The sequence below is a fragment of the Strongylocentrotus purpuratus genome, unplaced genomic scaffold, assembly GCF_000002235.5.
Source record: "Strongylocentrotus purpuratus isolate Spur 01 unplaced genomic scaffold, Spur_5.0 spur5_contig_837, whole genome shotgun sequence".
NCBI classification, from domain to species: Eukaryota; Metazoa; Echinodermata; class Echinoidea; order Camarodonta; family Strongylocentrotidae; genus Strongylocentrotus; species Strongylocentrotus purpuratus.
In genome coordinates this window covers 1083783-1108810 of record NW_022145543.1, presented here as the reverse complement: position 1 = coordinate 1108810, position 25028 = coordinate 1083783, and the positions used below count along the sequence as shown (strand labels likewise).

The following is a 25028-nucleotide window of genomic DNA, read 5'->3' as shown; positions in this document are numbered from 1 at the left end:
AAGAAGTAGACTGCTCTGTTTTGCACAAATTAGAATTGACCATAACTGCCTAATTGGCTGTTAATAAGTACCCTGTATACCGGTAAGCTGTTTAGTTTTTTATATATCGATGTCAGAATTAACCATTTTCCATTATGCACAGCATTCTAAATATCCTGGAAGAAAGTAAAATTCAACATTATGGATGTCCTGTTTGAAGTTTGGAAGATGATGTAAGTACATATAAAACTTTGAAACAAACAAAAAATTCCACAAAATTGCCATAAGTACATGTATGCATACAAATAGGATAGGATATATGCATTTCATATATTTCTGTCATGAGCCAAGTAATGGTAAACTGCCTGAGAAGACTATCATGACAAAATGGTACATGCTAATGAATGAAAAGGGTCCATTGTGTTGGGGTAAAAAAGATACACCTGCACTTGACAATAGCCCATTAAGCATACCCACTAATTGTTGTGTTATACGATATTGAAAGATAAAAGACATTACACTAATCTCATCATATTTTCAACCACAGTTTTGTTTAAACAAGTATGCATGAAACTTATCTGTAATTTATTCCCATTACCCACATGTACTATGGTGCCTTCAAATGTTAAAATTGTTTAAAAAACATGGTTTCATAGAAAATAAGGCCTACATTTTGGTGTGATCGAAAGAGGTATCATGCCAGACTGAAAAATTCTGATACTACAAAAGCCTGAAATTACAATATTGATAGACATGTTTATTGCTCTATCTATGCCAGTCAACTTTCTAAGACAATGCACAATATAACCAAGACAGTTAAAAAACATTGGTTACAAATATTATGAGCACTTAACAAAAATATGTATTGATTATTCATACTCATTTACTCATACTTTGGACACCTGATAAACAGAACAATGCATATAACAAGACAAACTAATCGCATGAGATTATCTACATGCTACAATGCAAAGATAACCTTGAGCTAATGAATGGCCATGCAGAGTCTAACAGTGCTTCAAGCACCCCTTTTGAAGTCAGAAGCCTGATAGATCATTTTTGTAAATGCATATGAATTACAAATGAGTGATTCGTTGTCATGATTACATGGCAAAGAAACATCACATTAAACATGACTTGTTTTGTAAATTGAAATTTTGCATTTATTTGTTGTTGCTAGATTGGACTATCACCCAACAAAATGTCAGGCTTGTCAGAAACAAATATTGTCCGAACAGAACTACTTTCTTTTTTAATAGCCTCCGATGTTTCAGGTGATATTTCTAACTTTAATTTGTCAGCCAATGCATCACCAAACTCTAGGTTTCACAACATGGACACAACACTTTCATTGCCAGACAAAAATGCAAGTAAGAAGAATATAATCTAAAAAAGAGAGGTATATTGTCGTCAAGAAAGACACTCAAATCCTGGAGAAAGTGTATATAGGTACACCGATTGCTCATTCATCATATTAAGTTAGTTTGATTTGGAATCTCTTTTTACTTGCTGCTTTCTTTTATAGACAATGTTAAAGTGTTCCAATCACTAAAAACATGTATTGCTCTTTATGTTAGAGGTTCGATGAGGTTATTTAGTATTCAAAATATGAGCTTCAAATATTACTTCTAAAAAGAGATATTGCAATCTAAATACAATCTCAGTGAACTATAAAACAGCTTGTTGACTACTGAACCCATGCATATGCACTTGCATAGATTAGGATGGGGACGGAACCCAAGTCTGACTTGACCATGATTGCAATACGCAGGGTTTATGTTATCTTTTGATTTCTTCCTACTCCTTAATCTTTTTCCTAATATTGAATGCCAGGTAAATTTATTTTGAGGTTGATTTGATCATTTTACCTTAACACGAATTACTCTTTTCAGGTGATTGGTACACTTTAAATTAACTTTGGGTTCTCCAATCACTCCTAAGAGCAACTGTGCCTTAAACTCTAGTTAGAAGTAGAAACTTGAGAAACAAAAATAGGAGCTTTAATACTCAAAAGCATGTAGTTCTTTTTTTAATTTGCAGATTTATCTAAAAAAAGGTTAATTTTTTCCACTCAGAAACACAATAAATTTGCTATCCCACTGATTTTTGTTCAAACAAAATATTAAAAATGATGTAAGTTTTGTTAATATACAACAGGAACGATACATAAAGTAGGGATGTTGACAGGTTTGTTTTGTGGATGATTTTACAATTTCTTTGACATCAAATTGGCCACTCTGGTGATGAAAAACAATACACGTTATCTGTCCTTCTTCATAACTATGTTCTTGACTATAAAAAAAGATGGAAGTTTTAGAAAAATGGCAGCAGCTAAATCTAACCTGAGAATATTTACTACTATCTCTGTTTTATGATTTATTTTACAAGTCTGACATTAAACTTGCCCCCTCCGACAATCAAGTCCCTATCTCGACGCTGGACACTCTTGATCGCCGCCTCTTCTTTCCAACTTTCCTTACCACCTTCTTCCTGCATCCTTTTCCAAACCAGCCAGGCATATTCCCTTCTCCCTCAACACCGCCCTCTAGTGATGGTAACGCAACAGGAATCTCCATTTCATAATCCTCGGTATCTTCACTGTCGTTGTAATTTCCTTCCGAGGCACAATCAGACTTTGGTTTTTGTGAGAGTGCACTTGATGCAAGGTTATTAGCAGAGTTGTCTTGTTCAGTCTTGATGACACTGTTCACATTGAGGTTTAAGGATTCAGAGTTCAACCTCGTGTCCAAGAGGGATCTTGTCAAGTAGCTGCCCTCTTCATGGGGCTTGATGGGAGCGGCCATCTTGAAGATGGGATCGCTCTTCCTGTAAAGTGGAGTATCAGAGTTTAATGAGAAGGACAAAAATATATGTGCTGCTTGTAAGTATCGGCTTGCATGGCGATGTAGATATACAGTAGGCTTACAGTTGCACCAGGTGAGAGAGAGAGGGGGGGGGGAAGGATTGGGGAGTCCTTTCAGGACTGCACACACTCAAGAAAAAAACCTTACCGACAGTCCTTTTCAGGACTCCCCAATACTCCCCCTCTCTTACATGGTGTAACCGTAAGACTACTGTATAAAAATGTATGTGTAACAAATAATTCAAATTCAAATATTCCAAATTATGTGCAGATGATTTATCTCGGCACCACATCTATATTCACATTCAAATACAACTAAGATTTATATCTATGTAGATAACAGATTGAAGTCACCTAGGTTTGCTCGAGCAGAAGGCTGATGTTGGGGGATCCAATGATAAACTTCTACTTGTTTCCATATGGTATGTATACCCTTCTAAGCCCCTTCTATCGGGCTGGCTCCCATCCTACAATATAGAATTTATGGGGAGTTATAAATAGGCATCTTAGATTGTAAAATTCACAAAATTTTAATTGGACAAATGTCATGATATCTTCCACTTTTGAATGTGTGTGTATGTTTGTATGTTGGGTGAGGGATTGACATGTCTCCCTGTTGACATCCTAGCTTCAAACAACCTTCTAACAGAAGTCTACCCTATAGTACCCTTCTTACCTTGTGTAGAGAGGTATTGAAAGATTGAGGTGCTTCATGAGTAGTGCCATCACATCATCACATCGGCCATGGATCTTCAGGGATGCCTGACTGTCTTTTGGTGTCCACTGAAATGAAGGCAAAATTTACATCAATTACTTAATCATTTATAAACCAAGCAATACAAATATGAGACAGCATTTGTAGTTTAATTTTTTATCAATATGATAAGCATATACTTTTTTGAATGAAAAATGCAAGGGATGTAGAAACTCGTTTAAAATGTAATTAAGTAGTAGCAATGTGCGAATGAGAGTGAACGTGTTTGCATAAGTGCTCCGCCAACCGTATACTTGTTAATAGAAAAGCAGCTTTGAACTATGAAATGTCGGGAAAATATCGTCACCAACGGAGCGACGGCAAAATGAATGCCAATAGTCGCCCAAGAACTGATCGCAAACACGACCTTCATTTACCTGCTGAAAAACTTTGAGCCACGAATATGACTTTGAAGACTCTGATCTGACTTCTGCCTTCCAGTCTGCCATCGAAAATCTCCCCAGTGACTCAAATTTCATGGCAAAGTTAGTTAATGCCATCAAAAGCAAGGTATTCAACAGAGTCCATGAAACTCTTTGCGAGGAGGTAACAAAAACGCTTGACTTCAAATGGAAATCACAAGACGCAAGAATAGAGTCTCGAAAGAGAGAAGTGAGAGAGCGCAAATCCACCAAGGATGAATCAGAACCGTTTACGAGGAGAACTGCTTGCTTTTTTTCCGATGTGGAAGAGGAGGATGGAGAATTCGCAGGCGATCTTGTCAGAAATATCTGCAAAGATGAACTCAACATGTCGCCGACATTGATCGTAGTCATCGATTGGTCCCTGCTCCCTCTAGAAGAAATCATGGTATGGAGAGGAACAGAGAACAGCCAAAGGAGAGAAGAGAAAGATCATGAACATCATAGTGAAGTTCACCTACTACAGAGCCCGAGAAAAGATCTACGGTGCTAGGATGAAACTTTGACACTCAGACAACGCCTTATACATAAACGAAAACCTTACGAGAGATAGAGCGAACCTCTTTCGTGGGATAAGAAAGGCTAACAAGAGAAAAGATCACAAAATATGGACTCAAGACGGGGTGATCGTCGTGAAATTATGCATCAAGCAAACTCAAGAAAGAGATCTTGCCAAAATATTCTACTTTAACATTACATCGTCGTCCTGTCAAGAGTTGCAATTGATCAGAATCAATCGCAAGTCCTTCAATCAATGGCAAGTTTGCAAACTTGTATCTCTTATGTACATAGTTACGATTGATATCGATCACAATTGAGTTGGGATTAATCACAACTGTTCATAAGACACAGCCTTGACCTTTGATAGCAGGTGGGTTTTTTCCCCCTTACCTGTAAATTGACGATGAATAACTTTGGTCTCTGGCTCTTTGGTCTGTCTGTGCTCCAAAGGCACTGGTATCTCCTCAGAACCTGTAGAGTTGCAACAATATGATCTTTGCTTGTAAGTATCGGCTCGCATTATGATGTAGATATACAGTAGGCTTGCGGATGCACCATGTGAGAGAGAGGGAGGATACAGCAACAGTCCTTTTCAGGACTACACACCCTCAAGAAAGATTACCGAGAGTCCTTTTCAGGACTCTTCAATCCTCCCTCTCTCTCACATGGTGCATCCACAAGCCTACTGTAAATATGATCTTTGTAGAAGTATGAATGGCTATAAAAATAATTACAGATAACATTTGACAAGAAATTATGTCCATTCTGATCTGCACTTTATTGATTGACAAAAGACACCATAGAGGAAATACCTATCAAAGGAGAACCCGACACTTGCTCCCAGAACATTTGCCAGAACATTTGACTAGGGCTTTATTTTATCCAAAATATAGGGTTTGGGTTGAAGATCAAATTTGGTATGTGTAAGACATTGAACGCAGAGCAATCGTCGCCATGTGTGATGTCCTAGAAGGCTGGAACCAATTAAATTGGTGAATTTAGATCATGAAATTAGAATAACTTACTGAAGAAGTTCTTCACAAAACCCTTGATGGGTTAAGCATAACACTTACTTTCAGACTGGATCCCAAACACAGTATGGCATCAGCATCCTCTGCGGCATCCATGGCACCGGACCAGTTCAAGGGTTTATCTATCACTCCCTTCTCACCAAAGTGCACTATGGTGTCTCGGAGGGGTTCCTTGCACTTGTGGCATTCTCGGCTCGTCTTGTGCCGACGAAGCGATGTCTGCTCCGTCACATCAAAGAGTCGGACATATTGCCTTTCTGGCTCGCACTCAGTGCACACCTACATAGAGAAAGACAGAAGATAAGAATATTACATTTGCCAAAGGGTATCAGACAAAGCTAGAAATCAAATAAACAGAAGTATGAGGGGAAAAAATGAAAAGTGAAAATTTACTGTAAAAATAAATGGATGTTAATGTTTTCTTCAGATTGATTGAGTATAAGATAGACACTATTAAAATCAGAATTTATAGTATATTTGATTGATTGATTGATTCAAATTTATTTCCATTTCATATATATCAATTGTTTGCACAGACAATGTAAGTTCAAAATTATGAAATGAAACAGGAACCTACTGGAAAGCATAGCTTGTTTTTGTAGGTTCCCAAGAATAAATATAATATGAACATTAATTTCATAAGTCATTTTAAAGTGTCTTTATATTCACAGTAAAATAGATATAATATAATAACATATTTAGAAGCTAGATCCAAGCATTATAGACTTGGGTGACTTGGGACTGTTCCTCTTACCAGAAAATGAAATTTCAAAAGGAACTGATCGCTCTTACCTCAATGTACATATTGCCATGGAGCTCAGATAACCTGTCCGGGGGAACACCACTTCTGAAGTGAAGCCCATCACAATTCTGGGATACGATATGTTTCACCTACAAGTGGTCATAAGAAAAACGCAATCAGTTTGATAAGTGAGTTACTATTGATCTAATCCTATCTAGCTTTTGCTTCTTTGCTGCAACAACCCTCACTCAGACGTTGGTGTATATTGTGGAAAACAGCTTACCATTAGGTTTAAACATATGTTGCATGGTGATCTCCTCAGAATTTAAGTGCAAGAAATTTACAATCCAGGTCAGGCATATCACTTGTTGTTTCACCTCTCTTTTGTTCAACATTTCACTTAAAAACAAATCAGTTTCACAGCAGCTTAGTACTGCAAGTAAGTATGTTGCTACTTATCAACTAAAGTCCTACACTATCTGACAAAACGTCTTTCGGGGCTCACCTTAACTGTACATGAGCAATAAGAACATCTATGAAATTGCATAGTTATAACATAGGATTCATAAAGGAATGTTATGAAGAGCTTACCATGCCTTCCTCCACCAACCTGGCTAGTGCCATGTGAGTTAGGGTTGGCTCTGCATCTACCAACGAGCTGTTCCTATCAATAACAAAAGTTAAATTTCAAATGATGAAATCTGTCTTATTTTACCGATCTGACAAAGGCACTGAAGAAGTTCAGTTCAAGTCATGTGTTTTTTTAGCTATTAGGGACTTTTAGATATGCACAACGAGAACGTGGACTGCAACGTGTGACAACCTTTTAAGGCATTGCCAGTGCCTTAAAAGGATGTCACACATGACTGCCAGTGCCGTAAAAGGGCGTCACACGTCCACGTCCACCCAAATCTAAAAGTCCCTATTGTAACATGTTGTACCAAGTTGTACCAAGTTGTACCATTCCAGAAAAGGCATCCTTGCATTCATGATAACCACAAGGAGTCAAAGATTGTTTGTTCAAGAACTCCCAAACTTTACTTCTTGTTGCCTCTCTATTTCAGGCTTGTTGAATCTCATCAATCAATAGTTAGATCAGGTGATTGTTAAATTTAAAGCATTACCAAGCCAGCCACTATCAATAGGTCTTTATTATTCATGGTCTTAATGGGTCTTTTTTCATCAAGACACATCAAGAGACTACATATTAGGCCAGTATTTTCTTTCCTAGAAACATCTTATGAACGAAAGAGTAGCAAATGCATTAAATGAAACAAAGGACTTACTGAAGTTCGCTCCCTTTTCCCTGCTGTAGCAATGTCCATACTCCATTTGGTCCCCTGTAATCGGGTATAGAGGCTGCCTGTCAGGGTTACATTACATGAAAAGTGTCAAGATTTAAAGCATACAAATTTTGCTAGGAAATATATCTGACCAACTTTACATAAGTGACAAAAGAAAAAAAAATTCTACACATAGCAGCACACAAAAGACAATAAAATCATCACTTTTGCAGGCCTTTTCACCAAATAGAACCATTATTTAAATAAGAACCCTTAGAAAATAAAAGACAGCTTCCTTTCTTTTTTCCAATTGTAAGTTTCATTAGATCAATTAAAACACAATCACAATATTTACATGTAATCAACAATGATTATGAGCCAAAATAGAACTGTAAAAGAGGGGAGGGAGAGTGGCAGAGTATGAATGGAGCCTGCCCTTGTGTAAGCCGACCAGAGCATGGCAAAACCACCGGGGAGGCCCGCGCTGAGATTTGCTTCAAACCATGGTGCCTCAGTCGTGCAGACAATGATAAATAGTATTACTGTAACATTGTCCATAACTGATTCTATGATCAGTGGCTGCAGGTTTCAGAACAAAACTACACATTCAATTAAAAACATAGCACAATAAAATCAAATTTCAAAATGCCACTTCTTTAAATTAGCAGAAAGTTTGTTTCTTTTCCTGGCTAAATACAATTCACTCTTGATTTAAAAGCAACAAGATTAGGTGAACTACTGTAAAAGACAGCTACCTTTTTCCTTTAATATATCCATGAGGATAGCATCTAAATATTTTACTAAAAATAAAATGTAATAATAATTATTTACAATATAAATTATATCCATATTTAGGTAGGAGCATTTATATATATATCTTGAACATTGTCAACATCTTGCCCACTCCTACTGATGGCTGGTGTATGTGTGCAAGATAAGAGTAGACTGATATCATCATTATTACTCACTGTGCTTATACCAGCTCCTGTGTAGATGACTAAGTTTTCTGCACGTTGGACTTCTTCTGCAAGCTCTGCTACCTTAATTTCAAGTTCCCCGACAGAATCTTCAACCTTGGATTAAAAACAACAACATATGTTTTACGTTTTACATGGTTTCATGGAGTCTCTTGAGAAAAGAAATCAGGAGCTCGTATTATGTATGGAGCCATATTGTAGGCTTATATGAATTTACTGACACTGTACTGATGACAATTTTTTGGGGGCAGACTTATGACTATTTCCCCTATTCACATTTCTTTCATAGATATGAACCTATCAATTGATAGGTGTACCTCTACACTCCTAAATCAAGGACCATCAATTCATACATTAACCTTGCATTATATCTTTGACAGATTGTTCATTAATAAGTTCATACACTGCCATATTGATGGTCTGCTTATCCACAATTTTCCATTTCTATTTCAAGGCCTAAAAGAAAGATCCACAATGAATATTATTGTCATAAGTCTGACAGACCATAAGATGTCCTGGGTCATTTACAATCTAGGCCAGATAATATTAGCTTTTTATCTCAAATTTGTCAGAAAGACCATGATAGCTGCTCATCATATTATTGAAAGCAATACCTAGTAACTACTACAGTGCACAAATCATTTATTTCATCCTTTTATAACACATCCTATTCAGCTGAAATAGCCAATCTAACAGAAACAAGAAATATTTGATTCCATCATCTTCTTCTTTCTTTTTTAACTAATGAATTAGACTTTTTTTAATGGTGGGGTTCTCAAAAATAATGGAAGGGAAAATAGATAAGAACAGATTCAAGATACTATTTCATCACTTTGTCTCTTACCTCTTGTGATTTCTGACGATTAAGCTCCCTCAGCTGCACCCTCTTCTCGAGAATCTTGACAACCTTTTTGTTTTGTTTGATTATTTGTTCCTCCTCTGTACTCCTGTCTGCATGGTTCTTCTTCAGGATCGCTCTTACCTGGGATATAAGCAAAGACATGAAAGGATCACCTTCTTTTAATCTTCACTATGTTCCCTGCATGCCCAAGTTAGACTAGAGTGTAATTATAGATCAGATGATGGCGCTAGTGTACTTTTGTATCCATTTTTTACCCGTAACTCCAGCATGGAGATAGCCTACTAAAACACACCAAGAATCAACTAAATCTTCATTGAGAGCGTGCGTGAAGTCGATTACCGGTACTATAGTCGATAACCTCATGCACACTCGCGCACCTGTACCCAGGGCTGCGTCTCACGAAACCGTCATAGATCTAGAAGGTCTAAGTACAAGTTGAGCGACATCCCATTGAAATGCCTGTATTAAGTTTAACACGCATTTCAATGGGATGTCGCTCTACTTGTAGTTATGACGGTTTCGTGAGACACAGCCCAGGCCCTTCATCGGTACGGTACAGTATGCAGTTGTATTGTAATTGTGCAACGGTTTGCCGTGAAACCTGTGAAAACGTATTACTGTTTTCGTTTATTTTAGGAAAAAATGCTTCAAAAATACTAAGAAAATTGACACGATAGGGACTTTATATTACACCATAGCCATCATTTGAACAATTAATGAAGATTTAGTTAATATCATCATCATTATGTCACATTATCACCTGCCCCACCCCCCCCCCCCCCCCCACCATAACAAAATAAATAAATAGAACTGTCTCTTCAAATGTTCGACCATACACACTACACAGATCTTAACGAGTGGGGCAATAGTTTATACTTCTCATTGCTATTTCTGTTCTTCTTATCCTTACCTGACTTTCTTTTTCCTTCGCTTTATGTTTTTTGTAGAGGACTGACGTGTAAGTTGCTTTCCGACATTTTCGTGCTGGTCTTCCTATTGCTAAAGATGATTTTTCGGACATTCCTTAGTTTTCTTGGCTCAACTGACGCGAATGAATTTGCCGAACATGACTTACGTGTGTGATTAAGGTATAGTCGAAGAGACAAATTACGCAGGACAATGTAAATAGAACTGTAGGGCTTTATAAATTTTCTTTCTTTTTAAAGGTCACCGTACAAGAACTGTCACGTCTTAATGCTTACTTGGATTTCGATGCTTAATGCCTATGATACGAGGTGAGCGTCCTAATTCGTCAGTAAATGTAGTCGATAATCTCAACTATGTACAAGTGTGAGAGCAAAAGATGGGGTGAAGCTTTTCTTCACACACCTAATCGGAGATGAAGGTAGCCCATCTTATGTGTAAAAAATGCCAATTTGATAAGTGTAAGGATCGCATTGTACACGTACAACCGCTATACTACACACACGCAATATATTCTTTGTGTATTGTATCCATCAGGCATGATCAGTGCAACGATGGCTGGCTACCAATTAAAATAGGCATATGGTGGTCGGATATAATGAGAGTAGATGATGGAGGGGGGGGGGGGGGTAAAGCGCAGTACTTAGGGGCAAATCAAAGAATTATACTAAGACCTCACCTCATTTATGTTAGAAATTAAAACGTTATTATCTTCTTTTGAATTGCAATATATCCCCGCACCATAATTATAAGCATGTCATGCATATATATGCCTTTTCTCTGGGAAAGGGGGCATTGACTCTTTAAATACCAAATCACATAAACTATTCACCATTATGTCACCGTCATGTACATATTTTCTATGGATATAATTTTTCACGATCTCAACTTTTCACCACCCTAGCGTCATGTAAATTGTCAATTATGGATAAAGTGGAATATTAATTCTTCACCACCCTACGCTAACTTTTCACCACCCTAGCGTCATGTACATTGTCTATGGACAAATGGTAATATTAACTCTTCACCACCCTACGCTAACTTTTCACCACCCTAGCGTCATGTGCATTGTCTATGGATACACTGGAATATTAACTCTTCACCACCCTACGCTAACTTTTCACCACCCTAGCGCCATGTACAGTGTCTATGGATTATTAACTCTTCACAACCCTACGCTAACGTTTCACCACCCTACCATCATGTACATTGTCTATGGATTATTAACTCTTCACCACCCTACGCTAACTTTTCACCACCCTTCCGTTATGTACATTGTCTATGGATAAGCTGGCATATTAACTCTTCACCACCCTACGCTAACTTTTCACCACCCTAGCGTCATGTACATTGTCTATCATAACAAATGGTAATATTAACTCTTCACCACCCTACGCTAACTTTTCACCACCCTACCGTCATGTGCATTGTCTATGGATAAGCTGGAATATAAACTCTTCACCACCTACGCTAACTTTTCACCACCCTAGCGTCATGTACATTGTCTATGGATCAAGTGGAATATTAATTTTTCACCACCCTACGCTAACTTTTCACCACCCTAGCGTCATGTACATTGTCTATGGATAAAGTGGAATATTAACTCTTCACCACCCTACGCTAACTTTTCACCACCCTAGCGCCATGTACAGTATCTATGGATTATTAACTCTTCACCACCCTACGCTAACGTTTCACCACCCTAGCGTCATGTACATTGTCTATGGATTAAGTGGAATATTAAGTTTTCACCACCCTACGCTAACTTTTCACCACCCTAGCGTCATGTACATTGTCTATGGATAAAGTGGAATATTAATTTTTCACCACCCTACGCTAACTTTTCACCACCCTAGCGTCATGTGCATTGTCTATGGATACACTGGAATATTAACTCTTCACCACCCTACGCTAACTTTTCACCACCCTAGCGCCATGTACAGTGTCTATGGATTATTAACTCTTCACAACCCTACGCTAACGTTTCACCACCCTACCATCATGTACATTGTCTATGGATTATTAACTCTTCACCACCCTACGCTAACTTTTCACCACCCTTCCGTTATGTACATTGTCTATGGATAAGCTGGCATATTAACTCTTCACCACCCTACGCTAACTTTTCACCACCCTAGCGTCATGTACATTGTCTATCATAACAAATGGTAATATTAACTCTTCACCACCCTACGCTAACTTTTCACCACCCTACCGTCATGTGCATTGTCTATGGATAAGCTGGAATATTAACTCTTCACCACCTACGCTAACTTTTCACCACCCTAGCGTCATGTACATTGTCTATGGATCAAGTGGAATATTAATTTTTCACCACCCTACGCTAACTTTTCACCACCCTAGCGTCATGTACATTGTCTATGGATAAAGTGGAATATTAACTCTTCACCACCCTACGCTAACTTTTCACCACCCTAGCGCCATGTACAGTATCTATGGATTATTAACTCTTCACCACCCTACGCTAACGTTTCACCACCCTAGCGTCATGTACATTGTCTATGGATTAAGTGGAATATTAAGTTTTCACCACCCTACGCTAACTTTTCACCACCCTAGCGCCATGTACATTGTCTATGGATACACTGGAATATTAACTCTTCACCACCCTACGCTAACTTTTCACCACCCTAGCGCCATGTACAGTATCTATGGATTATTAACTCTTCACCACCCTACGCTAACGTTTCACCACCCTAGCGTCATGTACATTGTCTATGGATAAAGTGGAATATTAATTTTTCACCACCCTACGCTAACTTTTCACCACCCTAGCGTCATGTACATTGTCTATGGATAAAGTGGAATATTAACTTTTCACCACCCTAGCGTCATGTGCATTGTCTATGGATACACTGGAATATTAACTCTTCACCACCCTACGCTAACTTTTCACCACCCTAGCGCTTGTCTATGGATTATTAACTCTTCACAACCCTACGCTAACGTTTCACCACCCTACCATCATGTACATTGTCTATGGATTATTAACTCTTCACCACCCTACGCTAACTTTTCACCACCCTTCCGTTATGTACATTGTCTATGGATAAGCTGGCATATTAACTCTTCACCACCCTACGCTAACTTTTCACCACCCTAGCGTCATGTACATTGTCTATGGACAAATGGTAATATTAATTCTTCACCACCCTACGCTAACTTTTCACCACCCTACCGTCATGTGCATTGTCTATGGATAAGCTGGAATATTAACTCTTCACCACCCTACGCTAACTTGTCACCACCCTAGCGCCATGTACAGTGTCTATGGATAAACTGGAATATTAATTTTTCACCACCCTACACAAACTTTTCACCACCCTAGCGTCATGTACATTGTCTATGGACAAATGGTAATATTAATTCTTCACCACCCTACGCTAACTTTTCACCACCCTAGCGCCATGTGCATTGTCCACGGATACACTGGAATATTAACTTTTCACCACCCTACGCTAACTTTTCACCACCCTAGCGCCATGTACAGTGTCTATGGATAAACTGGAATATTTAATTTTAGATTTAAATTTAGTACATGTAGAGAGGAGCGGATCCAGGGGGGGGGGGCGAGCGGGCCTTGCCCCACCCCCCCCCCCCCCGAAAAAAAAAGGAGAGAAAGAAAAGGAAAAGAAGGGAAAGGGAAAGAGGAGAAAAAGGGAAAAAAGAGGAAGAAGAAAAAAAAAGAGGGAAGAAGGAGATCAGGGGGGGGGCAAAAAGGAGTTGCCTCCCATGCTGCTGCCCCCTCCCCCAATCAAAAAATAAAAGAGAAGGAAGGAAAGGGAAAGAAAAAAGGAAAAGATGAGATAAAGGGAAGGAAAAAAGAGGAAGAAGAAAAGAAAAGAAGGGGGATATCAGTTGCAATTTTCCCGATCAGGGGGGGGGGGTGGAGGCAAAAGGCCCTTGCCTCCCCCCCCCCCCCCCCCCCCCGTCCCCGCGTTAAAAAAAAAGAGAAGGAAGGAAAAGGAAAAGAGGAGAGCTAAAAGGGAACAAAAAGAGGAAGAAGAAAAGAAAAGGGAGAAAAGAAGGAGAGATCAGTCGACAATGTGTGGAGCGGAGTGGGGGCCAAAATGACCTTGCCCCGCCCCCCCCCCCCCAGGCAAACTTAAAAGAGAGAGAAGGGAAGGGAAAGGGAAAGAGGAGAGAAAGGGAAAGAGCAAATAGAGAATGAAGAAAGGTAAGGGATATCAGTTGTAATTTTCTCGTCAACAAGGTGTAAATCGGGGGGGGGGGAACTGGCGTACTGATAGGGGAGGGGGGGGGGGCTTTGGGGAAATAAAATTCAAACGTGGTTTATTTCTAATTCCATAACGGTGGTTTACAAATAATGCTGAAATGACATAATTTTCCGAGATTTTTCATCACTTTTAAGTAAATTGTACTTTTGTATGCGTTTGTTGGAAAATGACAAATTCCTAAATGTTCAGCCAGGCAAGAAAATGCTTCTTGAGATGCCTACATGTCAGGGCCCGCGGAACGGCGGGATCCTCGAGCCCCCCCCCCCCCCCCCCCCCACTTTTTTTGAAAAAGTATATTAAAGAGAAATAGAAAGAAAGAGAGCAAGAAAGAAAAAATAGTTAACTGCCAGTGTCACATTATAATGATGTATCAAAATATGCTCATCTGACCATGATCAAATTAAAGGCCTGAAACCACGAGGGCTCAGCCCCCGGATTCCACCTGGGGCCCTAAGGCGGGCCCCTTGATACTCATCTGACCGTAATTGAGTGCCTAAAACCCTTGAGTTTCCGGGGGCTCCGCCCCCTGAACCCCACGCCAATTAGTGACCTGCAAATGTCACAATTAGGTATCAAAATAATGCTCATCTGACCGTAATTAAATGCCTAAAACCCCTGAACTTCCAGGGGCAGACAAGGTATCAACATAAGTTCATCTGACTGCAGGCGCGTAGCCAGGGGGGGGGGGGGCGGTGGGGTGGTCCCCCAAAAACGCGTAGCGAGGGAGCGCGGGAGGGGGAAACTGAATTCAGACGAAGAATATTTTCGAGAGCGGTACAACGAATCGTCTTCTTTCTCTAAAAATTAAATGAAACGTCGAAACTTCCGCGCTTCGCACGGGAGGGGGGAACTGAATTTAGACTAGGATTAAGAGTCGAGAACGGTACAACGAATCGTCTTCTTTCTCTAATGATTTAATGAAACGTAAAAGCTTCCGCGCTTCGCGCAGGAGGAAGAAAATAAATTCAGACGAGGATTATCTTCGAGAGCGGTACAACGAATCGTCTTCTTTCTCTAATAATTTAATGAAACGTCGAAGCTTCCGCGCTTTGCGCGGGAGGAGGGGGAGGGGGACTGAATTTAGACAAGGATTAAGAGTCGAGAACGGTACAACGAATCGTCTTCTTTCTCTAATGATTTAATGAAACGTAAAAGCTTCCGCGCTTCGCACGGGGGGGGGGGGAACTGAAGTTAGACGAAGATTAAGAGTCGATAACGGTACAACGAATCGTCTTCTTTCTCTAATAATTTTTTGAAATGTCAAAGCTTCCGCGCTTCGCACGGGGGGGAACTGAAGTTAGACGAAGATTAAGAGTCGATAACGGTACAACGAATCGTCTTCTTTCTCTAATAATTTTTTGAAATGTCAAAGCTTCCGCGCTTCGCGGAGGGGGGAGGGGGTAAATTTGCCCCTACTTTCACCCACCCCCTCCCAATTACGTCACTGCTGGTCACCATAACGTACCAATATTTGGCTCGCATGATTTCAAATTGCCCCCCCCCCCCCCCCCCTAAGAAATCCTGGATCCGTGCCTGCATGTAATGCTCATGTACCCCTTACAGCTCTATTTATTACCAAAGCAAGTCAATCATTCATTCAATAGCGTCTGACGGTCAAGTCTTAAAAGTAAACAGGTTTCCTTGCATAATTTGAATTCTATAGGACACTGCTGACAGATAGGACATACGTGACATATTCACAATTCCTGCAAAGTTCTTCAGACTTTCATGTTCAGTTTCAGTTCAGTTTATTAATATCATCATTTCGCAGCCTGGGCTGAATTGCATGACAATTTACAATTAAAAACATATCATATTTCTTTCACAATTGTTTCAAATATACTACTAGTTAAAATACCATATAATTAACAAAGACAATGAATTGTCATCAATAGTTAGATCACTTTCTAGTGACAATTCACAATATTAGCATTAAGAATAATTCAATGTATACAACAACAATATTTGCATTAATAATATTATCTAATTTGGTTTTGCATCATTCAGTAGAGATTGGGTAAATAAGTCATTGATAAGGTATTTGAGTGCTTAATTGAACAAAAAATAACCTTGTTGATACCTGTAATGCTATGCGTAATACCCATGTTCATGCTTCGGTAATCAATTATGCCCCTGGAAATATAATTATATGAGAAATATGTTCTGATTTCAAAATATATATCGATAATAATGATTAAATAAATAGTGACACCGGTTTCGTCAAAAAGAGTTAGGCGTACATTGTTCTCTATTCACCCCTTTTATACAACCTTGGCATTATTCATTTAGGCAAGTTGTCAGAAATGGAATGGAGCTATTCTGATATCTTTTTGTCCTGGCATTGATAGATTTGTACGTTCGGCTGGTCCTGAGCTGCATGGAATGAGTTGTGTCGTTGAGAGGGAACACATTCGAGTATATATGGGAACGTACACATGCTTCGGCAAACTTTGTACATAGGTCATGCCTTCTTTCTTCTAATGTTTCTATTGAAGCTTCTTTGAGAGCAGTTGTGTAAGTGAGTTCAGCTCCAAGTACAATCCTCATCGCCCTCTTTTGGATTTTTTCCAGTGCACTAGTCTGCAGCTTTGTGAGTCCAGGGTGCCACACCGGTGCTGCGTATATATTCCAGAGCTGGCCGGACGTAGGACTTGTATACGGCAACTAGATCTTCTCGTGGGATTCGAAATCTCTTCAGTCTGCTCAGTATATGTACCCGTTTCTTGCTCTTCGACATCATTTCTTTGACTTGTTTGTCCCATTTTAGGTCACCTTGAACCCAGACACCGAGGATTTTCGTTTCATTGACCACCTCCAAAACATTCGGGTCTAGAGATATGTCTGGTGGTGCTGGTTTGGTTCTCTTGAAGCAAAACTGCAGTTGTTTACATTTAGCTGCATTTAGTTTCAAGTAGTTTTGGTCAGCCCATTGCACCAGGTCGTTGACAGCTTCCTGCAGGTGAGAAGGCTCATTGACGGTCTTGGTCTCGCCGATACTAAGATCGTCTACATACTTCCATGTATGCAACTCTGTCGACTCCAGTGCGTCATTGATGACTGCTAGAAAGGCTAGGGGCCGATCTTTGTTCCTTGGGGAACGCCACAGGTTAGTTTCTTCCAGGAGGAGATAGCGCTTTGGTATTTTACTCTCTGGTGCCTATTCGTTAAAAAGTCGGCGATCCACGGGATGATTTCCGGACGGACTCCCATATTTAAGAGCTTAGTTACAACCACGGTGTGGTCTACCGTGTCGAACGCCTTCGAGAAATCTGTGACCACAAGATTTCCTACAAAATCCTGTTTGTATGATTCCTTGTAGAATTGATTCATCATTTCAATCAAACAGTGTGTGGTTGATGAGCCTTTGAGGCTTCCATACTGATGTCGTTCAATATTTGGCCCCATGTCATGTTGGATCCATTTAGCCACGAATCCCTCACAAACTTTCGCACATTGGGATGTTAGTGACACAGGCCTGAGTTTTGTGATGACAGGAGGTTTCTCTTTTGGCACGGGAACAACATCTGCGTCTTTCCAGGTCTGAGGGACCTTGCCTTCCCTGAGAGAGGAGTTGAAAATGTCTGTCATGGGTATGCTGATCTCGCAAGCAAATTCCTTGAGAACTCTGTTTGGCAAGTCATCAGGGCCGATGGCTTTCTTAATGTTGATCCTGTTCAGCTCCCAATACATCTCCCACACTTTGACCTGTGGAGGCTCTAGAGAAGGAAGATTATGTCGGAAGGTCGGAAGTACTTAGAGGCAGTCGACCCTGTGATGTAGATGAAAATTCCTGGTTAATGGCATTAGCTATTTCCTCATCACTGGCTTCAGGGAGCGTTGGCACAGATATAGGAGAGCGTTCTTTGATCTTATTGGCGAGGAGCTGAATGCCACTATGCCACTTCGAGGGGTCTGAAGATCTTAGCCCTGCTAAGGAGTTGTCATAGAAGTTCTCCTGAGCCTGTTTGATTTGGTTGCTGGCCAATTTCCTGTAGCGCTTCCATTCGGTTAAGGAACCTTGGGCAAACGCTTCCTGACGCATCTTGATGGTTTCTTTCACTCGTGCGGTCATCCAAGGCTTGTCAGCACTGTGCAGTTTGACTGATCTACGAGGAAAGTATTTATTTACTGCTCCTTGGATCAATGTATAAAAAGCGTTTGCTTTTGATTCCGTTTCTGGTACGGAAAGGACTTCCTGCCAAGATTGGGATGTAACCCACCTTCCAAACTCGTGGATCCCTTAATATGTCATTGGACGTGATGTTTTCTTGAGTACCTTGTTGGGAGCCTTTGTTCTATTCTTTGCAGTCCATATCACCGTGTTATGGTCACTCATTCCCAGAGGAGACTCAATGGCGGCTGACATGTAGTGTTTTTTCATATTGGTCAATATCAAATCAAGAATCGCCTCACCTCTAGTTGGCTTATCTACCATTTGTTTGAAAAAGAGATCATGGGGTTCAAATAAAACCTTTAAGAGATTTATTATTTCCGATCGGTTGGTTTATGTATAAGCAATTGCTTCACGAGGATGAACTGAAATAAACAGTTGCGATCCCCTTCTGTCGCCTATATAAATTTAAAAAAAAATATAGTGCTTGATATGTAGACGGGTGAGATACTTTAAAGGTACTATGTCCCTTTTGCAGCCAACCTCAAATGCTGTAGAACTTTACAGGAATTATGAATATGTCATGTATGTCCTATCTGTGAAATTTAAACGTTAGCAGTGTCCTCATATTCAAATTATGCAAGGAAAACCATTTACTTGCTAGACTTCACTGTCAGACACTATTGAGTGACTGACTGGCTTTTTTTCTTCTTTGGTAATAACATACATGAAAAGAGTTGTAAAGGTTACATGAGCATTTGTCTACATCAATAACCCACTTCTTGTGATGGTCAAGATTAAACTGATTGAATCTTTGCGCAGCATAAAACGTTTGACCATTCGGTACAATTGTCTGAAAATCAAGACTATTACTTTTGGGCTCTATAGCCCTATTGTCGATTTGAACTAATAGTCATTATTTTCCCACTTGAAGACATTTTCAAGCCCCACCTTTTTTAGGGAAGTTCTAAATTAATATTATCTTTCAAATGCAGTTGGAATTTAACTTTTTCATTTTTTTGGCCTGCAAATGGGACATAGTCCCTGTAACAATGAAACAGTCCTCTTTATTTAACAGACTATCAAACAAATAATAAAACTTGCACTCTCCAAAATATTATCGTCAAGAATTAAAATTTTTATTGTACTAGCCTGTATATCTTTTTCTAATACAACTGTAGAGAAAACATATATTGTAACATTCTGTAATATGTGGAATATATTTTACAAATGAACCTCAATATACCTGGCAAATGCGCAATTACACCTTGTTCCCGAAATATTTTGCGGTACCGCAAGACCTTATGCAGGTACATGCAACTGGGAAACTGTTGATTCGTCGGAAGTTTGCAACTTGAATGGATCTTATTTCAGTCGTTATGAATTCAAGAGAATCGGAAATGAACGGCGAAATTGTTGTGCTGTTTATGTAGGACCTCCACAAATTCCACATTGATTCCAAAGGGATGACAACATAATGAAGCACGAAGGCAAAGCTGGTCTCGTAAATGTTTTTAATAATATGTGGTTTTCATTGTGACTTGGTTGCCATGTCTAATGTTTTAAATATGTTGCACAGCTGCATTTGAGATGTAAACTGACTGTACAACATTGAATTTATCTCCCATATAATTATACTAGAGAGAATGTGAATAACAACGAATTTGTTAACAAGTTTGTGTTGTCTTGGTCTACAGAAAACTATATTAAATGTCTGCAAGGGCGGTGGTAAAACATGAGATGGAGAGGGAGGAGTTAATTGTGATAAATCGTTATTGAACGAATTAATTAACATTTTGAATATACTAGTAAGAAAAATAAACTCGTATGAGAGTTTAAAAGCGTACATGCATGATTGTGTATATAAACGTAAACAGACATACAATAAAATGGGCAAATACCATTAATCCCTTTTCCATAACCAACAGGCACATTTGACACATGCTATAGCATGTAAGGAAGCTCCTTCTGTGGATGTTGTTTGTTTGAAACATTGTTTTATCTTATTTGTGTCGTGTATAATTATGGGAAAAGTGTTTGTACTTTAACATGTTAATACGTTTCCTGATCATGTACTTGATAGTACGTCATATATGCAGGCCGATTTGCAATGGTAAAAAGGCTGTTTGTGTCGGCTAACAATCATCATTATGATCTCTTTAAAATTGAAATTAATGTACAATCTTGTACAGTATCTGAATGTAATACTTTCCCAGTTGCTAACTATGAATGTCAGAGTCACAAGGGAGACTGGTAAATGAGCAAAGAGACGCACTTTCGTCGCAACTTTCTTATCTAATAGATAAGTTTGATATTACCATCTATATCATAGGCGCCGGAAGTGGGGGCAGGGGGGACAAAACGCATTTTTGCCCCCCCCCCCCCACAAAAAACGCCCCCCTCCAAAAAAACAAACAGTAAAGGAGTAAACATGGTTTGTATTTTTAACCCAAAAGAACATAACAATAATAAAATCCTGAATTAAATCACATATACAATTCCATTCAAAGAAAAGAAACGTTCACAGGAATTAAATTTCATAAACATTGCGCATGCCACCTATACGGTATTTATCAACGGAGGTCTTTATAATAGCGCATAACATATTGTGCGAGAATGGGAAAGCGTGTCTGTTTTTTTGTTGTTATAGGGGTGAGAAGACATGAGCCCCCGAACGCTGGCGTACTGATGGGGGGTGTATTTCTTATTCGATACCAGTGATTTACAAATGTTGTTGTTATGACATGATTTTCCGGTATTTTTTCTCCATTTTTTTTTGTAAGTCTTACCTTTTTATACGTTTGTTGGACGATAAGAAATTCCCAAATTACAGTCGAGCGAAAAATACGCTTATTTAGAAGCCTTTATGTCATGGTCTGCAAAGTGGCTGGGCTCGAGCCTCCCCCCCCCCCCCACCTCACTTTTTGAAAAAGTATGTTAAAGAGAAAAAGAAAGAAAGACGGAGAGAAAAAATAAGTGACCTGCCAATGTCACAAATAAGGTATAAAAAATGCTCATCTGACCGTAATTAAATGCCTTAACCCCAGAGCTTAAGGGGGCTCCGCCCCGAACCCCACCACGGGCCTTAACCCTAATAAGGCCGGGGGGGCCATTATGGCCCCCCCCCCCTCCACAATTTTTTCGATTGCTCGGGAACGCATATGGATGGCGCCCCGCCGCTCGCTGACTTTTTTCTTTCGAGTCTTGCGCAACTTTTAAAATAATTTTTTTGAAAATCGGACCTACGGTTACAAGGTCACGTGACCTTTTGTCTTCGCATGTCAGCCTGAAAATCGCTCATTTTCGTGATTTGTGTACAAAACGTATGGCAAAGTCATTTTTCCTAAAAGCAGATCAAACATGGGTTATTGGGTCTTGTTTAAAGCTTAGGTGGTTGTTTTGGGAGTCAAAATAGTTGAATTGTAGTAAAAGATAAAATAAAACAACAAAAACAATGAAATACATAAGTTAAAAAAACAATGAAATACATAAGAAATTATCAAAACAAGGGATAACATAAGAAATAAGCTGGCTCTTCCAATTTTTTGTCTTATTATTATTCAGAATGGTCTAATGAATATATCTAGTGAAAAAGAATGCTTAAATATGAATAATATATGATTTATTGGTAAAAATGTGATTTTTATGACTTTATTTGCATAAATTACCATAAATATGCAAATGAGTGAATTTTTCAAAAAATTGAAATGATCATATTATTCTTTACACTTCACTTGACATGCGTGCAAATTTTCGCGGCGATCGGCCGCTTCGCGGCCGAGATCTTGAGGGGGGGCCATAATGGCCCCCCCCCCCGGCCCTACTAAGACTTCAAATAGCCCGGCCTTATTAGGGTTAAGGCGGCCCCCTTGATGCTCATCTGACCGTAATATACCTAAAAACCCCGAGCTTTCGGGGGTTATGCCCCCTATACCCCACCAATGTCCCTAAGGCGGGCTCCTGGATGCTCATCTGACCGTAATTAAATACCTAAGCCCCTGAGCTTCCGGGGGCTCTGCCCCCTGGACCCACTATAGGGCGGGCCCCTGGATGCTCATCTGACTGTAGTTAAATATTAAAACCTCTGGGCTTCTGGGGGCTCCCCACCTGGAACACGTCAATGGCCTTAAAGAGGGCCCCTGGATGCTCATCTAACCGTAGTTTAATACCTAAAACCCCTGAGCTTCCGGGGGCTCAGCCCCTTGAACCCCCTACCGAGACTCATGCCCTGGACCCTACGCCAATTTACGCTCTACCTGATCGTTAATACTCCACTTTGAAAAACGTTCCGCGGGAGCTGCATGTAACATGTAAGACTGGTGGTGTTGCAGATTTTTTCGTCTGCCCCCCCCCTTCCGAACGTTTTTTTACTCATTACGTCACTGCCCCTGGAAAGCGAGCCCCCTGAATGTTTGCCACCCCCAACCCCCCCCCCCCCCCATCCCAAACTGTTTCCGGCGCGCCTGATCTATATAGTACTAGTACTGATTCTTTATTCTAATGTTGCCATGTATTACCGTAGAGGCTATGTCTACGAGAACGAAGAAGAGAAAATAGAATTGAAAGGGAAAAAAAGTCATGTATACATTGGCATTTCCTGTAATTTCTCAATAAATGTTTATTAGTTTTCGAAATATTCTGGTGTCCGCAGTCTTAATATTGTTTTCAAACTTCAGATGTGTATCATTGTGAGATTTTCATGAGAGCTTGTCCCCGTCTTATAGAGTTACGATTGATCCAAATCAATCGTAAGTCCTCCAATCAATCGCAAGTTTGTAGTCTCCACTCACTGGGGAAAAGGGGCGGCCGAGCGACTTCGAAAGTTGGGGGGGGGGGCGGGGCACCAAGAAAAAAGGACACTTTCTGAAGAAAAAAAGGCACCTAGGCTACAAAGGGAAATCTCAAAGAGAAAATAGACACTGTTTAGACTTCGGTATATAACCCTACATTGTGTTTACATTATCAGGGATGATTTCAATATTTGTTTCACTTTATACACCATACAAGATATTGCATAATGCATCATGCTTTGCAGTTGGGTGTGATGGTCTGAACATTTATTTGCGAGCGAGGAAAAGTGTTAAGATTTGTGAGGTCGCAGTGCGAAAAATTACATCTTATAAAGAGGAAAAAACCCAATCCTGATAGGGTTATAAGTACATTTTCATAACGGAAGACTGAAAAGACCTTAGATAATTAACATAAGTATATTTTGATTTGATTATATTTTCTTCTGCATTCGTGTAATCATTCAGTTTTTCGATAACAATAATAATATAAAGTACAATAAGTATTTTTCTGACAATGAATCATAAATTAGCAAATACACACACACACACACATATATATATATATATATATATATATAATATATAAAATGTCATAAATACTAACTTAGTATTTGTTTTATAATGTTTGAGGAAACTTAAAGTTTCCTCAAACAGTATAAAACATTAAACAATCATTTGCGGAAGAAGGACTGTCATTGTAAGCAGATTGCTTGATAAAACGACAACCCCAGACAAAAACTCATGAATATATTAACACATATTAAGCAGATACGGATAGGTAATTGAAAATACAAATTTCGATGATGGTGATATTGACAATGCAGATGAGGATGATGATGATGATGATGAAGATGATGATGATGATGAAGATGATAATGATTCGAATGAAAGAAGAGATGACATGATAAACAATAAAGAGTTGACACAGAAATTCTACCTTGAGTATTCTGATAATAACATCGTTTTAACTTTGGCCTTAAATGAGCAGAGTGAGCAGGCCCGTAGCCACGGGGGGGGGGGGGGGGCACGTGCCCCCCCCCCCCCCAAATTGAAATTGTTTAGACCCCTCCCCAGAACGTCGATCAATTACATGTATGTGTCCCCCCCCCCCCCCCCCCCCCTAAACATCAAACTCTGGCTACGGCCCTGAGAGGGAGCAACATGATTTAATAGATTCTGGGAGAAAGTTCCATAGGTCAGGACCATGGTGTTTTATGGATTTATTTCGGGTATACTAGATGAAAATTTGAGGAATTACGAGTAGGGTAAGAGTGAATAGCTTTAATCATAGTGTAAAAGTTTTGAAATGAAAGAGGGAGCATATTTTTTAAATACTTAAACATGATCAGTAAACATTGTAGCGAAATTATGTCGAATACTGTAAGGGTTTTCAGTTTGTAAAATATTGGACTTGTGTGAGATAAATAATGGTGAACCAGTACATAATACGAAGGGCTTTCTTTTTCAATAAATAAATAGAGTTGATTTTGATTTTGGCGCTGGTTGCCCATACTAAATTGCAATATGTTA

General features: G+C 39.4%; 1 protein-coding gene across 1 annotated transcript; it reads right to left on the bottom strand.

The window, feature by feature from the left end:
- Positions 1 to 2003: 2003 nt before the first annotated feature.
- LOC762797 (NAD-dependent protein deacetylase sirtuin-7) lies at positions 2004 to 10555 on the bottom strand. The gene is made up of 10 exons (XM_030986420.1): positions 10325 to 10555; positions 9397 to 9534; positions 8544 to 8648; positions 7579 to 7655; positions 6884 to 6956; positions 6343 to 6441; positions 5593 to 5829; positions 4910 to 4990; positions 3519 to 3625; positions 2004 to 2805 (listed from the first exon to the last, which is right to left on the bottom strand). The coding sequence occupies exons 1-10, from the start codon at positions 10433 to 10435 to the stop codon at positions 2397 to 2399; spliced, it is 1437 nt and encodes a 478-aa protein (XP_030842280.1). The 5' UTR covers positions 10436 to 10555; the 3' UTR covers positions 2004 to 2396.
- Positions 10556 to 25028: the final 14473 nt, after the last annotated feature.

Bases quoted from the DNA above. Each gene is read 5' to 3' on its own strand.
- LOC762797 (XM_030986420.1), bottom strand. From the start codon at position 10,435: ATGTCCGAAAAATCATCTTTAGCAATAGGAAGACCAGCACGAAAATGT. The intron at 7,656-8,543 runs GTGAGTAATAAT...TAACCCTGACAG, and splicing joins CAGGAGCTGGTATAAGCACA to GCAGCCTCTATACCCGATTA. The intron at 4,991-5,592 runs GTAAGTGTTATG...GCAACTCTACAG, and splicing joins GTTTGGGATCCAGTCTGAAA to GTTCTGAGGAGATACCAGTG.